The sequence below is a fragment of the Aquarana catesbeiana genome, linkage group LG04 (genome assembly GCF_042186555.1).
Source record: "Aquarana catesbeiana isolate 2022-GZ linkage group LG04, ASM4218655v1, whole genome shotgun sequence".
NCBI classification, from domain to species: Eukaryota; Metazoa; Chordata; class Amphibia; order Anura; family Ranidae; genus Aquarana; species Aquarana catesbeiana.
Window position 1 is genome coordinate 594,573,963 of NC_133327.1, and position 18,164 is coordinate 594,592,126.

The 18,164-nt window shown below is 44.7% G+C and overlaps 1 protein-coding gene across 1 annotated transcript in view; it reads right to left on the minus strand.

Annotated features, from left to right (window-relative positions):
- Positions 1-18,164, minus strand: part of VPS54 (VPS54 subunit of GARP complex) — a 226,758-nt gene that overhangs the window by 100,315 nt on the left and 108,279 nt on the right. The window contains exon 8 of the mRNA XM_073628190.1: positions 6,317-6,443. Coding sequence (XP_073484291.1) covers positions 6,317-6,443 — 127 coding nt within the window. The remainder of the gene's footprint in view (positions 1-6,316; positions 6,444-18,164) is intronic.

Here is an 18,164-nt window from a genome sequence, read left to right on the forward strand (position 1 = left end):
CCAATTTCTTTTTTACCCCTAATTGTAGAAAGGCAAGAATTCTGCCTATGATATATCTCCGAGGGTGCCAACCCTTGGATTCACACCAGGAAATATAAGCCCTCCAAACTCTATAATATATAGTTCTGCAAGCTGGCTTCCTTGCATTAATCAGGGTAGAGATAACTGACCCGGAGAGCCCACGTTTCTTCAGAATGTGGGTTTCAATAGCCAAGCCGTTAAATTTAGAGACCATAAGGTATGATGGAATATCGGTCCCTGTGAGAGCAGATCTGGCCGTAGTGCGAGGGACCATGGGCCCTCCACTGCCATCTTTACGATTTCTGCATACCATGACCTTCTGAGCCATGCTGGTGCCACCAGAATTACCAGCTTTCTTTCCAGCTTGATCCTGCAAAGAAGTCAAGGCAGCAACTGAATAGGGGGGAATGCATAGATCAGTGAGAACTGATCCCACGGGGTCACCAACGCATCCGTTCCGCATGTGAGCGGATCCCTTGTTCTGGCCACAAAGCTGAGTAACTTCATGTTGAACCTGGACGCTAGAAGATCTATGTCCGCACTCCCCCATCTTTGGCAAACAGCCAGAAAGATGTCGGGGTAAAGAGACCATTCCCCTGGGAATAACTGCTGGCGACTTAAGTAGTCTGCCTGCCAATTCTCTACTCCCAGAATGAAGACTGCTGATAGGCACGGAACATTCCTTTCTGCCCAAGTTAGAATATGGTTCACCTCTCTCTGCGCTGAGAGACTCTTGGTGCCCCATTGGTGATTGATATAGGCCACAGCTGTGGCATTGTCGGATTGGATCCTGACAGGACAATCCCGTAACCTGAAAGTCCAGGGCTTTAGAGCCAGACGCACCGATCGAATCTCTAGGATATTGATGGGCAAGGTTCTTTCGGCTCTTGAACACTGTCCCTGGACAGTTGTCTTTTCTAGAACTGCTCCCCAGCCTGAAAGGCTGGCATCTGTCGTTACCACTTTCCAGATAACTGGTCTGAAGGATTTTTCTTTCAGCAGATTCTGAGTTAGTAGCCACCAATTGAGGCTTTGTGACACACTTGGGGACAGCCGCATTGGCAACTCTAAAGCTTGAATCATTTTGTTCCAAGCGAACAGGATACCAATTTGCAACAGTTTTGAATGGAACTGGGTATAGGGAACTGCTTCGAATGAAGCCACCATGGTTCCTAGTAACCTCATGCAAAGGCGAATGGAGGAATCGCCTTTTGACCTGACCATCTGCACCAGCTCTCTTATGGAGTTGATCTTTGCCTGAGGCAAGAAGATCTTTTCCTGGGCTGTGTCTATGACCCAAGTACTCCAGTCTTTTTAGCGGTATTAAGGAAGATTTCTCTAGGTTGAGAATCCAGCCCAAACTTTCCAGGTAACTGGTTGTAATGCGGACGCTTTGTTCCGAGCCACCAACTGGTCTATTAGCAATAGATTGTCTAGGTACAGTACGACTGTTATGCCCTGTGCCCTTAACCTGGCTAGAGGTGGGGCCAGCACCTTTGTGAACACCCGGGGTGCTGTGGCTAGCCTGAAGAGCAGGGCTACAAACTGGAAATGTTGCTGTTCTAACTCGAACCGCAGAAACTTTTGGTGAGTGGGAAATATAGGGGCATGCAGATATGCATCCCTGATGTCGATTGACATCAGAAGTTCTTCTCCTAGAAGGATAGAAACTACTTACCTGATCGTCTCCATGCAAAAGGAGCGGATCTTCAAGAACGGATTTAGATTTTTTTAGATCTAGAATGGGTCTCACATCTCCATTTGGTTTTGGTACCATAAAAAGATTTGAATAAAACCCCAGACCTTGCTCTTTTGTGGGGATCTGTATGATCACCCCTTGAGATATTAATTTGTCTAGTGCCTGAAACAGAGATTGTCTTTTCTCTGGATCTTTGGGAATGCTTAACCTCAGGAAACGAGACGGTGGAAAGTCCCGAAATTCCAGCTTGTACCCCAGCGTTACCGTGGAGATGACCCATCTGTCCTGAATTTCCTCTTGCCAGACTTCTGAAAACTGCAGAAGTCTTCCCTCCACCTTGGTGAGAGGGGTTGCCTCTTCATGATGAGGCTTTAGGATTCTGCTTTGCAGGTTTCCGACCCCAGGACTTCTTTTGAGCCTGGGTCTGACCCTGAGGTTTTCCTCTAGAGTCAGGCGGCGGAGGCCATCGCCACTGCCTAGAGGCAGAAGCCCCTGGCGCAGGGGAAAGAGCCCGTTTAAATGAAGGGCGATTATACTTTCTTTTGACTGGTAAAAGAGTACTTTTCCCACTAGAAATTGTTTGGATATATTTGTCCAAATATTCTCCAAATAGTCGCTCCCCATGAAAAGGGACCCCAGTTAGGAGGGTTTTACATGGTGCTTCGACTGACCAATTTTTTAACCACAGGATTCTACGCATATGTACAAGCATAAGCGTAAGGCGAGACGCCTGGTGAATAGAATCTTTAATGGCATCTATGACAAAGCATAATACTTTTGGTAGTTCAGCCAATTCCCAGGCTTGTTGCGCAGGAACCTCTTTAAGGGCCTGTCTAAATTGGTCCTTTAGGGATTGACAGACGCCTATTGCAGCGACTGCAGGCTGAGTAACGGCACCTGCCAAGGAAAAAGTAGACTTTAACAGGGATTCCAACGTCTTAACTGTTGGATCCTTAAGCATTTGTGCATTTTCTATAGGACAAGTTAGGCTTTTATGCACACTGGAAATCGCAGCGTCAACTGCTGGTACTTTCCATCTCTTGGTGAATTTCTCCTCCATGGGATAGAGAACTGAAAATCTCTTAGGAGGGAGAAAATGCTAATCCGGGTGATCCCATTCAGCAAAAACAAGCTCTTATCGTAATGCATGGACAGGAAACGCATGCAAAGGCTGAGAAGGTTTTAAGGAACCCAAGGAAGAAACCGAGCTTTCAGGAGACTCTGTTAGGGGCAACATAAAAGTGGAACGAACCATCTCCGTAAGAGTTTGTATCAGCAATTTCTCAGATTGTGAGGCTGAAAAAGGTTAATCCACCATGGTTTCCTCCACAGAGGAATCATCGGTTTGTTTTTCCTCCTTATCGACTGAGGGTAACACCTCATCCTGAGCCCACTGTTCCCCTTGCAAAGGTTCTGAAGTGGGGGAGGGGGGTCTAGCATGCTTCCTATCCATTTGAATGGAGGATACGATTAAAGACGCTAATCTTCCTTCTAGACCCTGCAGGGTGGAGGAAAGGACATCTTCAGTCACATATACAGGGGCTGAGATGTGAGAAGCAGTTTGTTGCAATGGTTAATCCTGGCTTGCCATAACTGGTAATTCAGGCGAGGATGACAGCATGGAAATGCGACTCGAGATCCTAGCTCCTGGGGGGTGAAACCTTTAGTACTTTTTGGTCTTTGTGGTGTCTTTTTTGGTAGGCATAGTCCTAAGCACAAAAACAGAGGTACTATACAACTGCACTTAATCGCTGAATATAGTCATGACAAATAAAGCCGCTATAAAGTTTAGCCTAGTGCTGGGAAAAAAAGTGTCCTTCCTGTATCAGGAATGCCAGCTTGCAACCCTCACATGTCCCACAGCTCCTGTGTCCCTGCATGCAAGATGCTTGTTTCCTCCTTGTCAGCTGAGGAGAGACTGTCACAGCTGTAGTTTTATCTGTTTTTGCCTGCCGTGCGTCCTCGAGGACGTTCACGACACAGCGCTTAGGCCCCGCCCCCTCCAAAAAAAATTCCGCCCCTCTTTACATTTAAAAATGTTCCTGCGCTCGTGCGCGGCGCTTTCGGGTCTACAGACCCAACATGAGGGAGGGGGAAGAGGAGGTAGAGACCTGTTTAGCAGCAGGAACACAACAACAGTAACAATAGTTAACAATATTAGCAGTACCAGCGAGACCTCCGCACCCCCAATGGCTGGGGGGGGGGGGGGGGTAATGTAAGGGGGGGGGGTGTCCCCCTAACCCTGTGGTCCCTTCAGGGAGGAGAAAAGAAAACATTTGGCAGATTTCTTTTACCTGAGAGGAATCCCCCTGCACATGCTGCTGCGGCCACACACAGACTGACTGAGCTTTACAGTGAAGACAACAGAGTAAGGTATGTGAATAGACTCCCTCTAGTGGAGAATTAAGGCATGACAACATTTTTTCCCTAAAAGAAGAATACATAAGTGTTTTTAGTACCTAAGTTTCTTCCCTTACCTTATACCCGCCACAGAATTTGTTGAATTAACAGACAATCCAACCTTCACCCATCACGGCGGGCTGCGTTTAGCAAACCTTCAAGGACTGGGTCCCTAGATATCAGGGTTCCAACTCCCTTGGACCTGTAAACCACCCCACCAGGAAAGTTTTAAGTAATGTAGCAAGACCTAAGCCCTGGGTTCCTGGGGTCCAGCCCTACAAAGAGAGGCGTTACAGGCAAAACCTCGTGCTTCAGATACGAGACCCCAGGTACCATCCACTTAGGCCTCAGTGGCACTTTGGATGGATCTGGTCTATGGAGGCTATTTAAATCCAGCATGGATACTTTCCTGGAGCTCCTCAGAGCACATCTTCACTCGTGACCAACACCTTAGACACTGGCGAAAAAACTGATGTGCTCCTGGAAGGAGGAGGGGTTATATAGGGAGTGAACTTCCTGGATTGGGTATACCACTGTCCATCACCTGAAGGTGGCCTATAACCCATTAAGTAATTACTTAAGGCTCTGTGTCCCATGATGTACGATAAAGAAAAATAGATATCCTGGTCCTTTAAAGCAGATTAAACAGCACAGTGCTTGTGCAGTGTATCCTGCCCCCCTCTAAACTGTAAAACAAACCTGGCTGAACGAGCCACTTCCTGTATCCCCCTCTCTGCGCTGACCACAAAAATCAGGGCTGCTGAGCCCTGACCACAGTAGTCATTGTACGTCCCTTCGTCATCCGCAGCCCTGCTATCAGCTCTCCTCTCTCCCCCTCACCCCCTCCTCCCTGCCTGTCAGCTCCATGTCTGTGCCTCTGCCCCCCGCCCCCCCCATCCCCGCCGCTATTTGTACAAATAAAATTATATATATATGGTCACTGTCAGCCCCTCTATCATAATTAGGCATAACACACTGTATACATTTTTTATAAAAACGAGACTTGTAAATACCGATTTAGCGCGAACTTCAGGCCGGTTAAGTGACTATTGAACAGTTTGAACTATTGAACAGTTTCCAGGGCTACTGCAGGAGGGGCTGAGCAGCCATGTGATCTCCCCGGCTGACGTCAGAGGGAGATCTGGGCCCCTCCTGCAGCAGCCATCCATCGGAGCTGTACAGCGGCCGCGAGTCCTGTGACTGGCCTGAAGATTGTTCTAAATCAGTATTTACAAGCCTCGTTTTTATAAAAGACATGTACAGTGTGCTATGCCTGCCTATAATAGAAGGGCTGGCACAGCTTTATACTTTTGGGTTAAACACTTTAAGTATTTCAATGCATAAAATAAAAGAAATACCAATTTCTATAGCATACAGGATAGATTTAGCTGTGAAATATTACACTATGATCACTTCTTATTGAAGCTGCTAAAGAACAAAAGACTTTCTAAAATTCACCAGTTTCAATTATTTTTATATGGAAGTATAACTAAAGGCAAAACCTTTTTTTGATATTTGGATAAAGTGGAAAGGGAACCTCTGCCAGTTTTTTAATGTTGTCTTTGCCTCCATTAAAAGGGGTTGTAAAGAAAAAAGGTTTTTTATCTTAATGCATTCTATGCATTAGGATAAAAACCTTCAGTGTGCAGCAGCCCCCCTAATACTTACCTGAGCCCATCTCTATCCAGCGATGTCCACGAGTCCCTCGGCTGTCCGGGACTATCTCTCCTGATTGGCTGAGACATAGCAGAGACAGCTGTCAAAGTCAGTCAGGTAATCGGGAGAGAGAGGGGGTGGGGCCGAACCAAAGCTCTGTGTCTGAATGGACACAGGGAGCTGCAGCTCGGCTCAGGTGCCCCCATAGCAAGCTGCTTGCTGTGGGGGCACTCGACAGGAGGGAGGGGCCAGGAGCACCAACGAGGGACCCTAGAAGAGGAGGATACAGGCTGCCCAGTGCAAATCCACTGCAACAGAGCAGGTAAGTATAACATGCTTGTTATTTTTTTTTAAATGAGACTTTACAATCACTTTAAGGACATTCTCTCTCTCTAATTGTCCTGATCAACAATGTGACTCACAATAAAAGTGAGGGTGAATCCAAAACTGAGTTGCCACCAAAACAAGGAATAGAATGGTACCAGGAATAGAATTCACCAGGAATAGAATTCACAGTAGTTACAATAAAATCCCACACACCTCCTCTACGACCTGACAGTCTTCATCCAAAGGTCTGTTTAAGTCACTTTGAACGTATGATGTAAATTCTGCAATAATCATTTTATCAATAAGCTTTTCCAGTTCGCAAAGTTGAGACCCAAGGTGTCTGTGGGGGTTAAGAAAAAAACATTAGTAAAAACACAAACCCAATAATCCATTCTAAACTCCAATAGTCAATCAGAATGTCTCTGAGAAGTGCAATCAATCTAAAATCATGAAGCTTCTCTGGCAGATGAAACCAATTTAAAATCAATGTACAATTTCTGCAATAATTTTTAGAGAAACACATAAAAGAGATCAGTTTTATATCAATAATATTACCAATGTGTAATAAAGTTTGAAACCATTTGAATAATTTGTAGTTAGACATATTTGCTCATTACATTGTTCCCTCCCACAATTCAAATCTATGAGCTTGTGGGATTATTGAAAACAAAACACTTCCTATGTGGCAGATTGTTAAAGTATTTCTAAAACCAAAATTTTCTGTTTAAAGTTTTTTTATAGAATAGGGAAGGGTTCAACATGCTGCCAGGTTTTTGTTTTGCCAAATGTCTCATTAGGGACATTAACCTTCCCTTAGTCATGTGGACCTGACAGAAAGTGAGAGTGTATCTATGCTATGTGAGGGCAATCCCCTCTTAGTCCTGATAACACCTGTTTTTTTACACAAGCGCACTGCACAGATGTGAATCGGGCTTTCACCGTTTTCACTGGAACAAGTGTCCCCACTGGAAAATTTCTATTCCTGTTCTTGTAGCAACACTAAATTTTGGAATTACTCTCAAATTACTTTCCCAGTGATACTGGTGGTCAGGACAATTAGATATAGTAACACAGAGAACAAAAAAAATAAAAAACCTCCTCTCCATTCTACCCAAATCTAAAAAACGATTTGCATTTAAGCCAGCCATACAGGGATTGAAAATTAAGCTGGTTCAGCAGGAACTGGTCGAATTTTGATCGATAAATGGGCAGGTTGGTTGTACACAAATCGATCTTTTGATTGACTTCTGTACAACCAGCCTGTTGGAATTATTTCTCTGGATCAGCGCTGCCGGCTATAGCCGGCAGTGCCGATGAGTATATTCTAACAACAGGGAAATCTCCCCACTGTCAGAATACAATGACTCAACAGGGATTCCCCCTTCCACATCGAGTGTGTGTGTGTTAGCTTACTTTTTTTTTCCAGCACTGTGATTGTTTAATGGATGTGTTCAATAAAAAATAAGAAATTAGAATGTTTTGTGTTTTATCAGCTTAAAGGGGTTGTAAACCCCTAAGGTTTTTCACCTTAATGCATTCTATGCATTAAGGTGAAAAACCTTTTGTAGTGCAGTAGCCCCGCAGAGCCCCCCTTTTACTTACCTGAACCCGATCTTTCCAGCGACGAGCAGAGCAGCTCCAGCCGCAGTCTCTGGTCCTCATTGGCTGAATTGATAGTAGCAGAAGCATTGGCTTCCGCTGCTGTCAATCAAAGCCAGTGACACGGGGGGCAGGGCCGAGTCCTGCTGTCTGTGTCAATGGACACAGCAGCAGGACTTGGGAGTGCCCCCAGGGAATGCGGGTCTCCGTATGGGCACTCAAGAAGAGGAGGAGCCAGGAGCACCACTGGGGGACCCCAGAAGAGGAGGATCTTCTCTAAATCCCTTACATAGAGGAGATAAGACATGTTTGTTATTTTTAAAAAAAAAAAAAACAGTCATAAGCTATTCTGCTACACAATGAAAATAAAGAAGCACAGAATGTCCGGAAAATCCAGTGGAACTAATTTACAATCCATGGCTGTCTTTGTAGACCAGTAAATGAGTACCACTATTTTTCATTGTGTAAAGAGAAACTGCTCCCTAAACACAAACTTGACGTTTGCTAGAAATGTACTTAAAATGAATTCCCATTAGCCTTCTACAAAACATAATTTCATAATTTAGCCAAAATATAATCTTGTTAAATTAGTACATTAAAACTTACAACCCAGAAAACGAGTCAAACATTGAAGTATAAAAGAATGTAAGAGAGCAAGAAAAGACAAACGAGTCGAAAAGAATCAGACAGCAAAAGCAACAACATATAAAAATAACTGCTCCAGAAGAAAAATGATATTACACAAAGAGGACATTTCTCTAGAAAGTTAAGGAAACAGCTAGAATAGAAAGAACAATCCAGCTCAGCAGATTCCAAGCAAAAAAAAAAAAAAAAAGATGAATTTTATCCTCTACATCATAAAGCCAAATACTCTGTATTCATTCATCATATGAAAAGTTTTCTGACAGGGGCCTTTATTATGGAAACAGAGTGCTGTAAATTTGGAGGCATATAGACTTTAACCACTTCAGCCCCGGAAGATTTGGCTGCTGAATGACCGGGCCATTTTTTGCGATTCGGCACTGCGTCGCTTTAACTGACAATTGCGCGGTCGTGCAAAGCTGTACCCAAACAAAATTGACGTCTTTTTTTTCCCACAAATAGAACTTTCTTTTGGTGGTATTTGATCGCCTCTGCAGTTTTTATTTTTTGCACCATAAACAAAAAAAGAGCAACAATTTTGAAAAAAAAAAAAACGATATTTTGTACTTTTTGCTGTAATAAATATCCCCATTTTTTTTAAAAAAAAAGCACATTTTTTCTCAGTTTAGGCCGATATGTATTCTTCTACATATTTTTGGTAAAAAAAAAAAAAAAAAAAAAAAAATCACAATAAGCGTATATTGATTGGTTATAGCGTCTACAAAATAGGGGATAGATTTATAGCATTTTTATTATTATTATTTTTTTTCTATTAGTAATGGCGGCGATCTGCAATTTTTATTGTGACTGCGACATTATGGAGGACACATCGGATAATTTTGACACATTTTTGGGACCATTGGCATTTATACAGCGATCAGTGCTATAAAAATGCATTGATTACTATAAAAATGTCACTGGCAGTGAAGGGGTTAACACTAGGGGGTGATCAAGGGGTTAACTGTGTTCCCTGGGAGGTGATTCTAACTGAAGGGGGAGGGGATGACTAGAAGAAGTGACGGATCGTGATTCCTAGCTAATAGGAACACATGATCTGTCACTCCTCTCAGAACAGAACAGGGAGGTGTGTGTTTACACACACTCCTCCCTGTTCTGTGTCTCCTGCTCATGATCGCTCGTGGGCGGCAGTCATCGCGACCGTCAGCCACACATAACGGCACTCCCGCTGTGCAGCGTTGCGTGCCTGCTATCCCGATCCCGTGAGCCGACGTATAGCTACGACGGTTTGCGGGATCCTGCCGACCTGCCACAGTAAAATGACGGCGGCTGGTCGGCAAGCGGTTAAAGTCAGTTCTAATTAGATAGGCAAGAAGGTAAGAAACTTAAAGAATAGAAATATGAGAAATGCAGACTTGTTTCTGAAGGTGCAAGCCCCAGGCTGTCATGTCCCAATGCCTGGTAATTTACTGAGCAAGAACAAGAATGTATGTACCATGTTGTAGTGCACTCATACACTATATTACCAAAAGTATTGGGACATCTGACTTTACACGCACATGAAATTTAATGGCGTCCCAGTCTTAGGCCGTAGGATTTCAATATTGTTGACCCCCCACCCCCACCAGTTATAACAGCTTCAACTCTTCTGGGAAGGCTGTCCACAAGATTTAGGAGTGTGTCTATGGGAATGTTTGACCATTCTTCCAGAAGTGCATGTTAGGTTAGGCACTAATGTTAGACGAGAAGGCCTGGCATTTCAGTCTCCACTCGAATTCATCCCAAAATGTGTTCTATCAGGGTGCAGGCCAGTCCTCCACCCCAAACTCCCTCATCCGTGTCTTTATGGACCTTGCTTTGTGCACTGGTCCAAATCATGGTGGAGGGGGATTATGGTGTGGGGTTGTTTTTCAGGGGTTGGGCTTGACTCCCTAGTTCCAGTGAAGGGAACTCAAAGTGATTGTAAAGTCTTGTTTTTTAAAAAGCAATAAAAACAAACATGTTATACCAGGCCTTCTCGTCCACATCAGTGCCTGACCTCACAAATGCGCTTCTGGAAGAATGGTCAAACATTCACATAGACACACTCCTAAACCTTGTGGACAGCCTTCCCAGAAGAATTAAAGATGGTATAGCTGTAAAGGGTGGGCCAACTCAGTATTGAACCCTATGGACTAAGACTGGGATGCTTACACCTTCTTAAAAAGTTAGCACCAGCAAGGTTATACTTATTTATTGGATAAACTTTACATGTACAGAATGACATTAAAGGAGTTGTAAGGGCAGAAGGTTTTTTTTATCCTCATGCATTCCATGCATGAAGATTAAAAAAACCTTCTGTGTGCAGCAGCCCCCCTAATAATTACCTGAGCCCATCTCTATCCAGCGATGTCCACGACTGCCTTGGCCATCCGGGACTCCCCTCCTCATTGACTGAGACACAGCAGCGGCGCCATTGGCTCCCACTGCTGTCAAAGTCGGTTACCCAATGAGGAGAGAGAGAGAGGGGGCGGGGTCGAACGGCAGCTCTGTGTCTGAATGGATGCACAGAGCTGCAGCTTGGGTGCCCCCATAGAAAGCTCCTTGCTATAGGGGCACTCAAAAAGAGGGAGTGGCCAGTAGCTCCGAAGAGGGACCAGAGAAGAGGAGGATCCCGGCTGCTTTGTGCAAAACCAACTGCACAGAGCGGGTAAGTATAACATGTTTGTTCTTTTTTTTTTAAAAAAAATGAGACTTTACAATCACTTGAACCTCTTCATATCCGCGTTATTGCCAAATGATGGCAACAGCGCGGACCTACATTGCCGGGACGACATCTATTGACGTTGTCCCGTGCACGAGCGGCCTGCGCGCCCCCTACAGGGCGCGCGCGGCGCGCTTGGTGATCAGTGAGTCTATGAGACTCGCCTGATCACAGATCAGAGTAAGGGGTCGGTCCCGACTCCTTACCACATGATCAACTGTCAGCCAATGACAGCTGATCACGTGATGTAACCAGAGCTGGTAATCGGCTATTTTTTCTCCTCGCGCTGTCGAAAAAAAAGCCGATCACCGGCGGCCATCAATCCCGATCAAGGCGATCATCTGTCCCCCTGCCAGTGCCGCCTACCAGTGCCCACCAGCGTCATCCATCAGCGCCCACAGTGCCACCCATCAGTGCTCACAGTGCCACCCATCAGCGCCCACAGTGCCACCCATCAGCGCCCACAGTGCCACAACAACAGTGCTGCACATCAGTGCCACAACAGTGCCCATCAGTGTCACCTACCAGTGCCCATAAGTGCCCATCACTGCCCATCAGTGCCCCCTATCAGTGCCCCCTATCAGTTCCGCCCATCAGTGCCCCCCATCAGCGGCCGCCTTATCTGTGCCCATCAGTACCGCCTTATCTGTCCCCATCAGTGCCGCCTTAACTGTGCCTATCAGTGCCGCCTTAACTGTGCCTATCCGTGCCTATCAGTGCCGCCTTAACTGTGCCTATCCGTGCCCATCAGTGCAGCCTATCAGTGCCCACCAGTGCCGCCTCATCAGCACATATCATTGAAGGAGAAAAATTACCTGTTTGCAAAATTTTATAACAAACTATGAAACATGATTTTTTTTTTTTCAAAATTTTCCATCTTTATTTGTTTGTTTAGCAAAAAATAAAAATCCCAGCTGGGATTAAATACCACCAAAAGAAAGCTCTATTTGTGGGAAAAAAAGATAAAAATTTCATTTGGTACAGTGTTGTATGACCGCGCAATTGTCATTCAAAGTGCGTCAGCGCTGAAAATTGGTCTGAGCAGGAGGGGGGGGGGGGGTTTAAGTGCCCAGTAAGCAAGCGGTTAAAGAGACACTGTCAGTTCCCCAAACAAATCCAAACAGCAGGTCCCTGCAATAGGAGAGCTAGTATACACACCTCATCAGAAGCCCATGTGTTCTACCTTCCTTTTGTTACAGTCTCCATCAGATTTTTGAGTGTTTATTTGACATTTCTGGGAGTGTTGAATGCCTGGGAGATGCTACCATGTATTCCCCCCTAGCCGTTCTGCAAGGATCTATCTTTTTTGTTATTAAATTTAGCCTTTGTGCGTTAAAAAAAAAAATCACTTTGTAGCAGCAGTCACATGATCTTCAATTAGGCAATCTCATCTCTTCAATATTTGACTGTCGGAGACAATGGCACTTCTACAATAATTTGTAATGATGTGTCCACTACTTGGGTACTACTTTTTCCCAATTCATTGTGGTGGTGTAAAGAAGTATGTATAAGTGTAGCCAAGGGGTGGTTTAGAGTACTGATTAAAGCCAGCAACACCCATTAGCAATGCTTCCACCATCATGAAATCACCCCCTGTGGGGGAACACATGTGGACATTGTGTGGACGCAGCAATGAGGGAAGGAGGACAGGCCATCCACTGCTACTTACCTATGCTACACTCCCCTGCTGAGCCATTCAGCTGTGAGAACTCAGAGTCTAACCCCTGTGTAAACTCCATGTTGCATCCTGGCAGTAAGAAGCAAGGTCACATACTTCCCCATATTTGGAAATACTGGGTATTTGTGACGGGGAAGCACAGCGAGGTATCACCAAATGGGCTAAGCAGTATGCATACTTGAGAGAATCTATCTAACCTAACATCTCTGGAAGTTGGCCTTCAAGAGTATCATTTTGACATTCTCAAATCTGTCACAAGAGAGGCAGAAGAGTTGCTAGAAGTCAAAGTCTCATGCTCCAACCTTTTTAACCCCTTCACTTCAACCGTACACAAATATGCAGCCCCACTGGACTTGGATTTTTTCCATGAGGCCACATATTTGTATAGATCCCTTTGTGCTGAAAGCATGCTGCATGGTGCGCTCCCAGCACAGAGACCAGGGTCCCAATTCCGGGTCACCTGATCAGTCACTGTGAAGCCCGCCCCCGAGTCTTCTTTCTCTGTAAATGGAGGAGAGAGATACTTAGTGTGTAAAAAAATGAAAATAAATATTAATAAAAAAAAAAAAAAATACCTAGATCAAGATTTGATTTAGGTCAGTACCAGGGTTAGTATTATTTTATTTTTTACAGGGTTTTTTGTTTTTTTTTAGTATAAAAATAAAAATAAATAAATAAAAAAGCAAAATGGGCACTATTGCACTGCAGGTACAAACAACAACTAACATACACATATGTGGTATTACTGCAATCATCAGGAGGAGTTTAATTTGGGCAGTTCTTTGGTGGAAGGTTATGGTAGTAACAAGCATTATACAGCTAAATTAAAAAAAAAATCAGAGGATATCCATCACCATCACCAAAAGAAACCACAATTTGTCCTAAAAATTAACGTGGTATAATCCACCTAGATGCAAAAAGTAGTTGTGGCGATATGTTCGGTTTTACTAACACGTCGAGGGGGAGGCTCCAGAGGTAGAGATAGCCATCACGGAACAAATTCCAGAGGGTAGTATTGGGGGCATTAGTGGTAGGTTGACTAAAGCACCTAAATCAGAGGTAAGTACAGTAACAAGTCTTATTTGCAACTCTCAGAACACCCAATAAGGAGACAGTATGCGTCCGGACTAAAGTACGTGGCATGTTCACCAATGCTAGGAGTCTGGCGGACAAAAGAAAACTCCATTTGTGGTGAAAAAAAAGGACATAAATTTTGTTTGTGTACAACGTTGCATGACCGTGCAATTGTCAATTAAAGCGACGCAGTGCCGTATCACAAAAAATGGCATGGTCAGGAGGTGAGTAAATCCTTCCGGGGCTGAAGTTGTTAACCACTTGCCGACCGCCTAACGTATATATACGTCGGCAGAATGGCACGGGCAGGCAGAATCACGTACCTGTACGTGATCTGCCTCCCGCGGGCGGGGGGTCCGATCGGACCCCCCCCCGGTGCCATCGGCGGTCGGCATCTGACTGGGAGCGTCGGGAGGCGAGGGGGAGACCATCCGATCGTGGCCCCCCCCTCGCGATCGCTCCCAGCCAATGGGAATCCTCCTCTGCCTGTGTGTAGTTTCACACATGCAGAGGATGTGATGTCATCTCTCCTCGGTCTGGCAGTTTCCGTCCAGCGCCGAGGAGAGAAGACATGTAAGTCCACACAACACAAACACACACAGTAGAACATGCCAGGCATACTTTACACCCCCGATCCCCCCCCGATCGCCCCCCAATCACCCCCCCCCCTGTCACAAACTGACATTAGCAGTATTTTTTTTTTTTTTTTCTGATTACTGCATAGTGTCAGTTTGTGACAGTTACAGTGTTAGGGCAGTGAATATTACCCCCCTTTAGGTCTAGGATACCCCCCTAACCCCCCCTAATAAAGTTTTAACCCCTTGATCACCCCCTGTCACCAGTGTCACTAAGCGATCATTTTTCTGATCGCTGTATTAGTGTCGCTGGTGACGCTAGTTAGAGACGTAAATATTTAGGTTCGCCGTCAGCGTTTTATAGCGACATGGACCCCCATATACTATCTAATAAATGTTTTAACCCCTTGATTGCCCCCTAGTTAACCCTTTCACCACTGATCACCGTATAACTGTTACGGGTGACGCTGGTTAGTTCGTTTATTTTTTATAGTGTCAGGGCACCCGCCGTTTATTACCGAATAAAGGTTTAGCCCCCCGATCGCCTGGCGGTGATATGCGTCGCCCCAGGCAGCGTCAGATTAGCGCCAGTACCGCTAACACCCACGCCTCCCTTAGTGGTATAGTATCTGTACGGATCAATATCTGATCCGATCAGATCTATACTAGCGTCCCCAGCAGTTTAGGGTTCCCGAAAACGCAGTGTTAGCGGGATCAGCCCAGATACCCGCTAGCACCTGCGTTTTGCCCCTCTGCCCGGCCCACCCAAGTGCAGTATCGATCGATCACTGTCACTTACAAAACACTAAACGCATAACTGCAGCGTTCGCATAGTCAGGCCTGATCCCTGCGATCGCTAACAGTTTTTTTGGTAGCGTTTTGGTGAACTGGCAAGCACCAGCCCCAGGCAGCGTCAGATTAGCGCCAGTACCGCTAACACCCACGCACGCACCGTACACCTCCCTTAGTGGTATAGTATCTGATCGGATCAATATCTGATCCGATCAGATCTATACTAGCGTCCCCAGCAGTTTAGGGTTCCCACAAACGCAGTGTTAGCTGGATCAGCCCAGATACCTGCTAGCACCTGCGTTTTGCCCCTCCGCCCGGCCCAGCCCAGCCCACCCAAGTGCAGTATCGATCGATCACTGACACTTACAAAACACTAAACGCATAACTGCAGCGTTCGCAGAGTCAGGCCTGATCCTTGCGATCGCTAACAGTTTTTTTGGTAGCGTTTTGGTGAACTGGCAAGCACCAGCGGCCTAGTACACCCCGGTCGTAGTCAAACCAGCACTGCAGTAACACTTGGTGACGTGGCGAGTCCCATAAGTGCAGTTCAAGCTGGTGAGGTGACAAGCACAAGTAGTGTCCCGCTGCCACCAAGAAGACAAACACAGGCCCATCGTGCCCATAGTGCCCTTCCTGCTGCATTCGCCAATCCTAATTGGGAACCCACCACTTCTGCAGCGCCCGTACTTCCCCCATTCACATCCCCAACCAAATGCAGTCAGCTGCATGAGAGGCATTTTCTTTATGTCCTCCCGAGTACCCCTACCCAACGAACCCCCCCAAAAAAGATGTTGTGTCTGCAGCAAGCGCGGATATAGACGTGACACCCGCTATTATTGTCCCTCCTGTCCTGACAATCCTGGTCTTTGCATTGGTGAATGTTTTGAACGCTACCATGCACTAGTTGAGTATTAGCGTAGGGTACAGCATTGCACAGACTAGGCACACTTTCACAGGGTCTCCCAAGATGCCATCGCATTTTGAGAGACCTGAACCTGGAACCGGTTACAGTTATAAAAGTTAGTTACAAAAAAAAGTGTAAAAAAAAAAAAAAAAAAAAAAAAAAAACACATACAAAAATATAAAATAAAAAAAAAATAGTTGTCGTTTTATTGTTCTTTCTCTCTCTATTCTCTCTCTCTATTGTTCTGTTCTTTTTTACTGTATTCTATTCTGCAATGTTTTATTGTTATTATGTTTTATCATGTTTGCTTTTCAGGTATGCAATTTTTTATACTTTACCGTTTACTGTGCTTTATTGTTAACCATTTTTTTGTCTTCAGGTACGCCATTCACGACTTTGAGTGGTTATACCAGAATGATGCCTGCAGGTTTAGGTATCATCTTGGTATCATTCTTTTCAGCCAGCGGTCGGCTTTCATGTAAAAGCAATCCTAGCGGCTAATTAGCCTCTAGACTGCTTTTACAAGCAGTGGGAGGGAATGCCCCTCCCCCCCCAACGTCTTCCGTGTTTTTCTCTGGCTCTCCTGTCTCAACAGGGAACCTGAAAATGCAGCCGGTGATTCAGCCAGCTGACCATAGAGCTGATCAGAGACCAGAGTGGCTCCAAACATCTCTATGGCCTAAGAAACCGGAAGCTACGAGCATTTTATGACTTCGATTTCGCCGGATGTAAACAGCGCCATTGGGAAATTGGGAAAGCATTTTATCACACCGATCTTGGTGTGGTCAGATGCTTTGAGGGCAGAGGAGAAATCTAGGGTCTAATAGACCCCAATTTTTGCAAAAAAGAGTACCTGTCACTACCTATTGCTATGATAGGGGATATTTACATTCCCTGAGATAACAATAAAAATGATTAAAAAAAAAAAAAAATGAAAGGAACAGTTTAAAAATAAGATAAAAAAATAATAATAATGAAAAAAAAAAAAAAAAAAAAAAAAAAGCACCCCTGTCCCCCCTGCTCTCGCGCTAAGGCGAACGCAAGCGTCGGTCTGGCGTCAAATGTAAACAGCAATTGCACCATGCATGTGAGGTATCGCCGCGAAGGTCAGATCGAGGGCAGTAAGTTTAGCAGTAGACCTCCTCTGTAAATCTAAAGTGGTAACCTGTAAAGGCTTTTAAAGGCTTTTAAAAATGTATTTAGTTTGTCGCCACTGCACGTTTGTGCGCAATTTTAAAGCATGTCATGTTTGGTATCCATGTACTCGGCCTAAGATCATCTTTTTTATTTCATCAAACATTTGGGCAATATAGTGTGTTTTAGTGCATTAAAATGTAAAAAAGTGTGTTTTTTCCCCAAAAAATGCGTTTGAAAAATCGCTGCGCAAATACTGTGTGAAAAAAAAAAATGAAACACCCACCATTTTAATCTGTAGGGCATTTGCTTTAAAAAAAATATATAATGTTTGGGGGTTCAAAGTAATTTTCTTGCAAAAAAAAATTATTTTTTTATGTAAACAATAAGTGTCAGAAAGGGCTTTGTCTTCAAGTGGTTATAAGAGTGGGTGATGTGTGACATAAGCTTCTAGATGTTGTGCATAAAATGCCAGGACAGTTCAAAACCCCCCCAAATGACCCCATTTTGGAAAGTAGACACCCCAAGCTATTTGCTGAGAGTCATGTTGAGTCCATGGAATAATTTATATTGTGACACAAGTTGCGGGAAAGAGACAATTTTTTATTTTTTTTATTTTTTTTTGCACAAAGTTGTCACTAAATGATATATTGCTCAAACATGCCATGGGAATATGTGAAATTACACCCCAAAATACATTCTGCTGCTTCTCCTGAGTATGGGGATACCACATGTGTGGGACTTTTTGGGAGCCTAGCCGCGTACGGGACCCCGAAAACCAAGCACCGCCTTCAGGCTTTCTAAGGCCGTAAATTTTTGATTTCACTCTTCACTGCCTATCACAGTTTCGGAGGCCATGGAATGCCCAGGTGGCAAAAAAAACCCCCAAATGACCCCATTTTGGAAAGTAGACACCCCAAGCTATTTGATGAGAGGTATAGTGAGTATTTTGCAGACCTCAC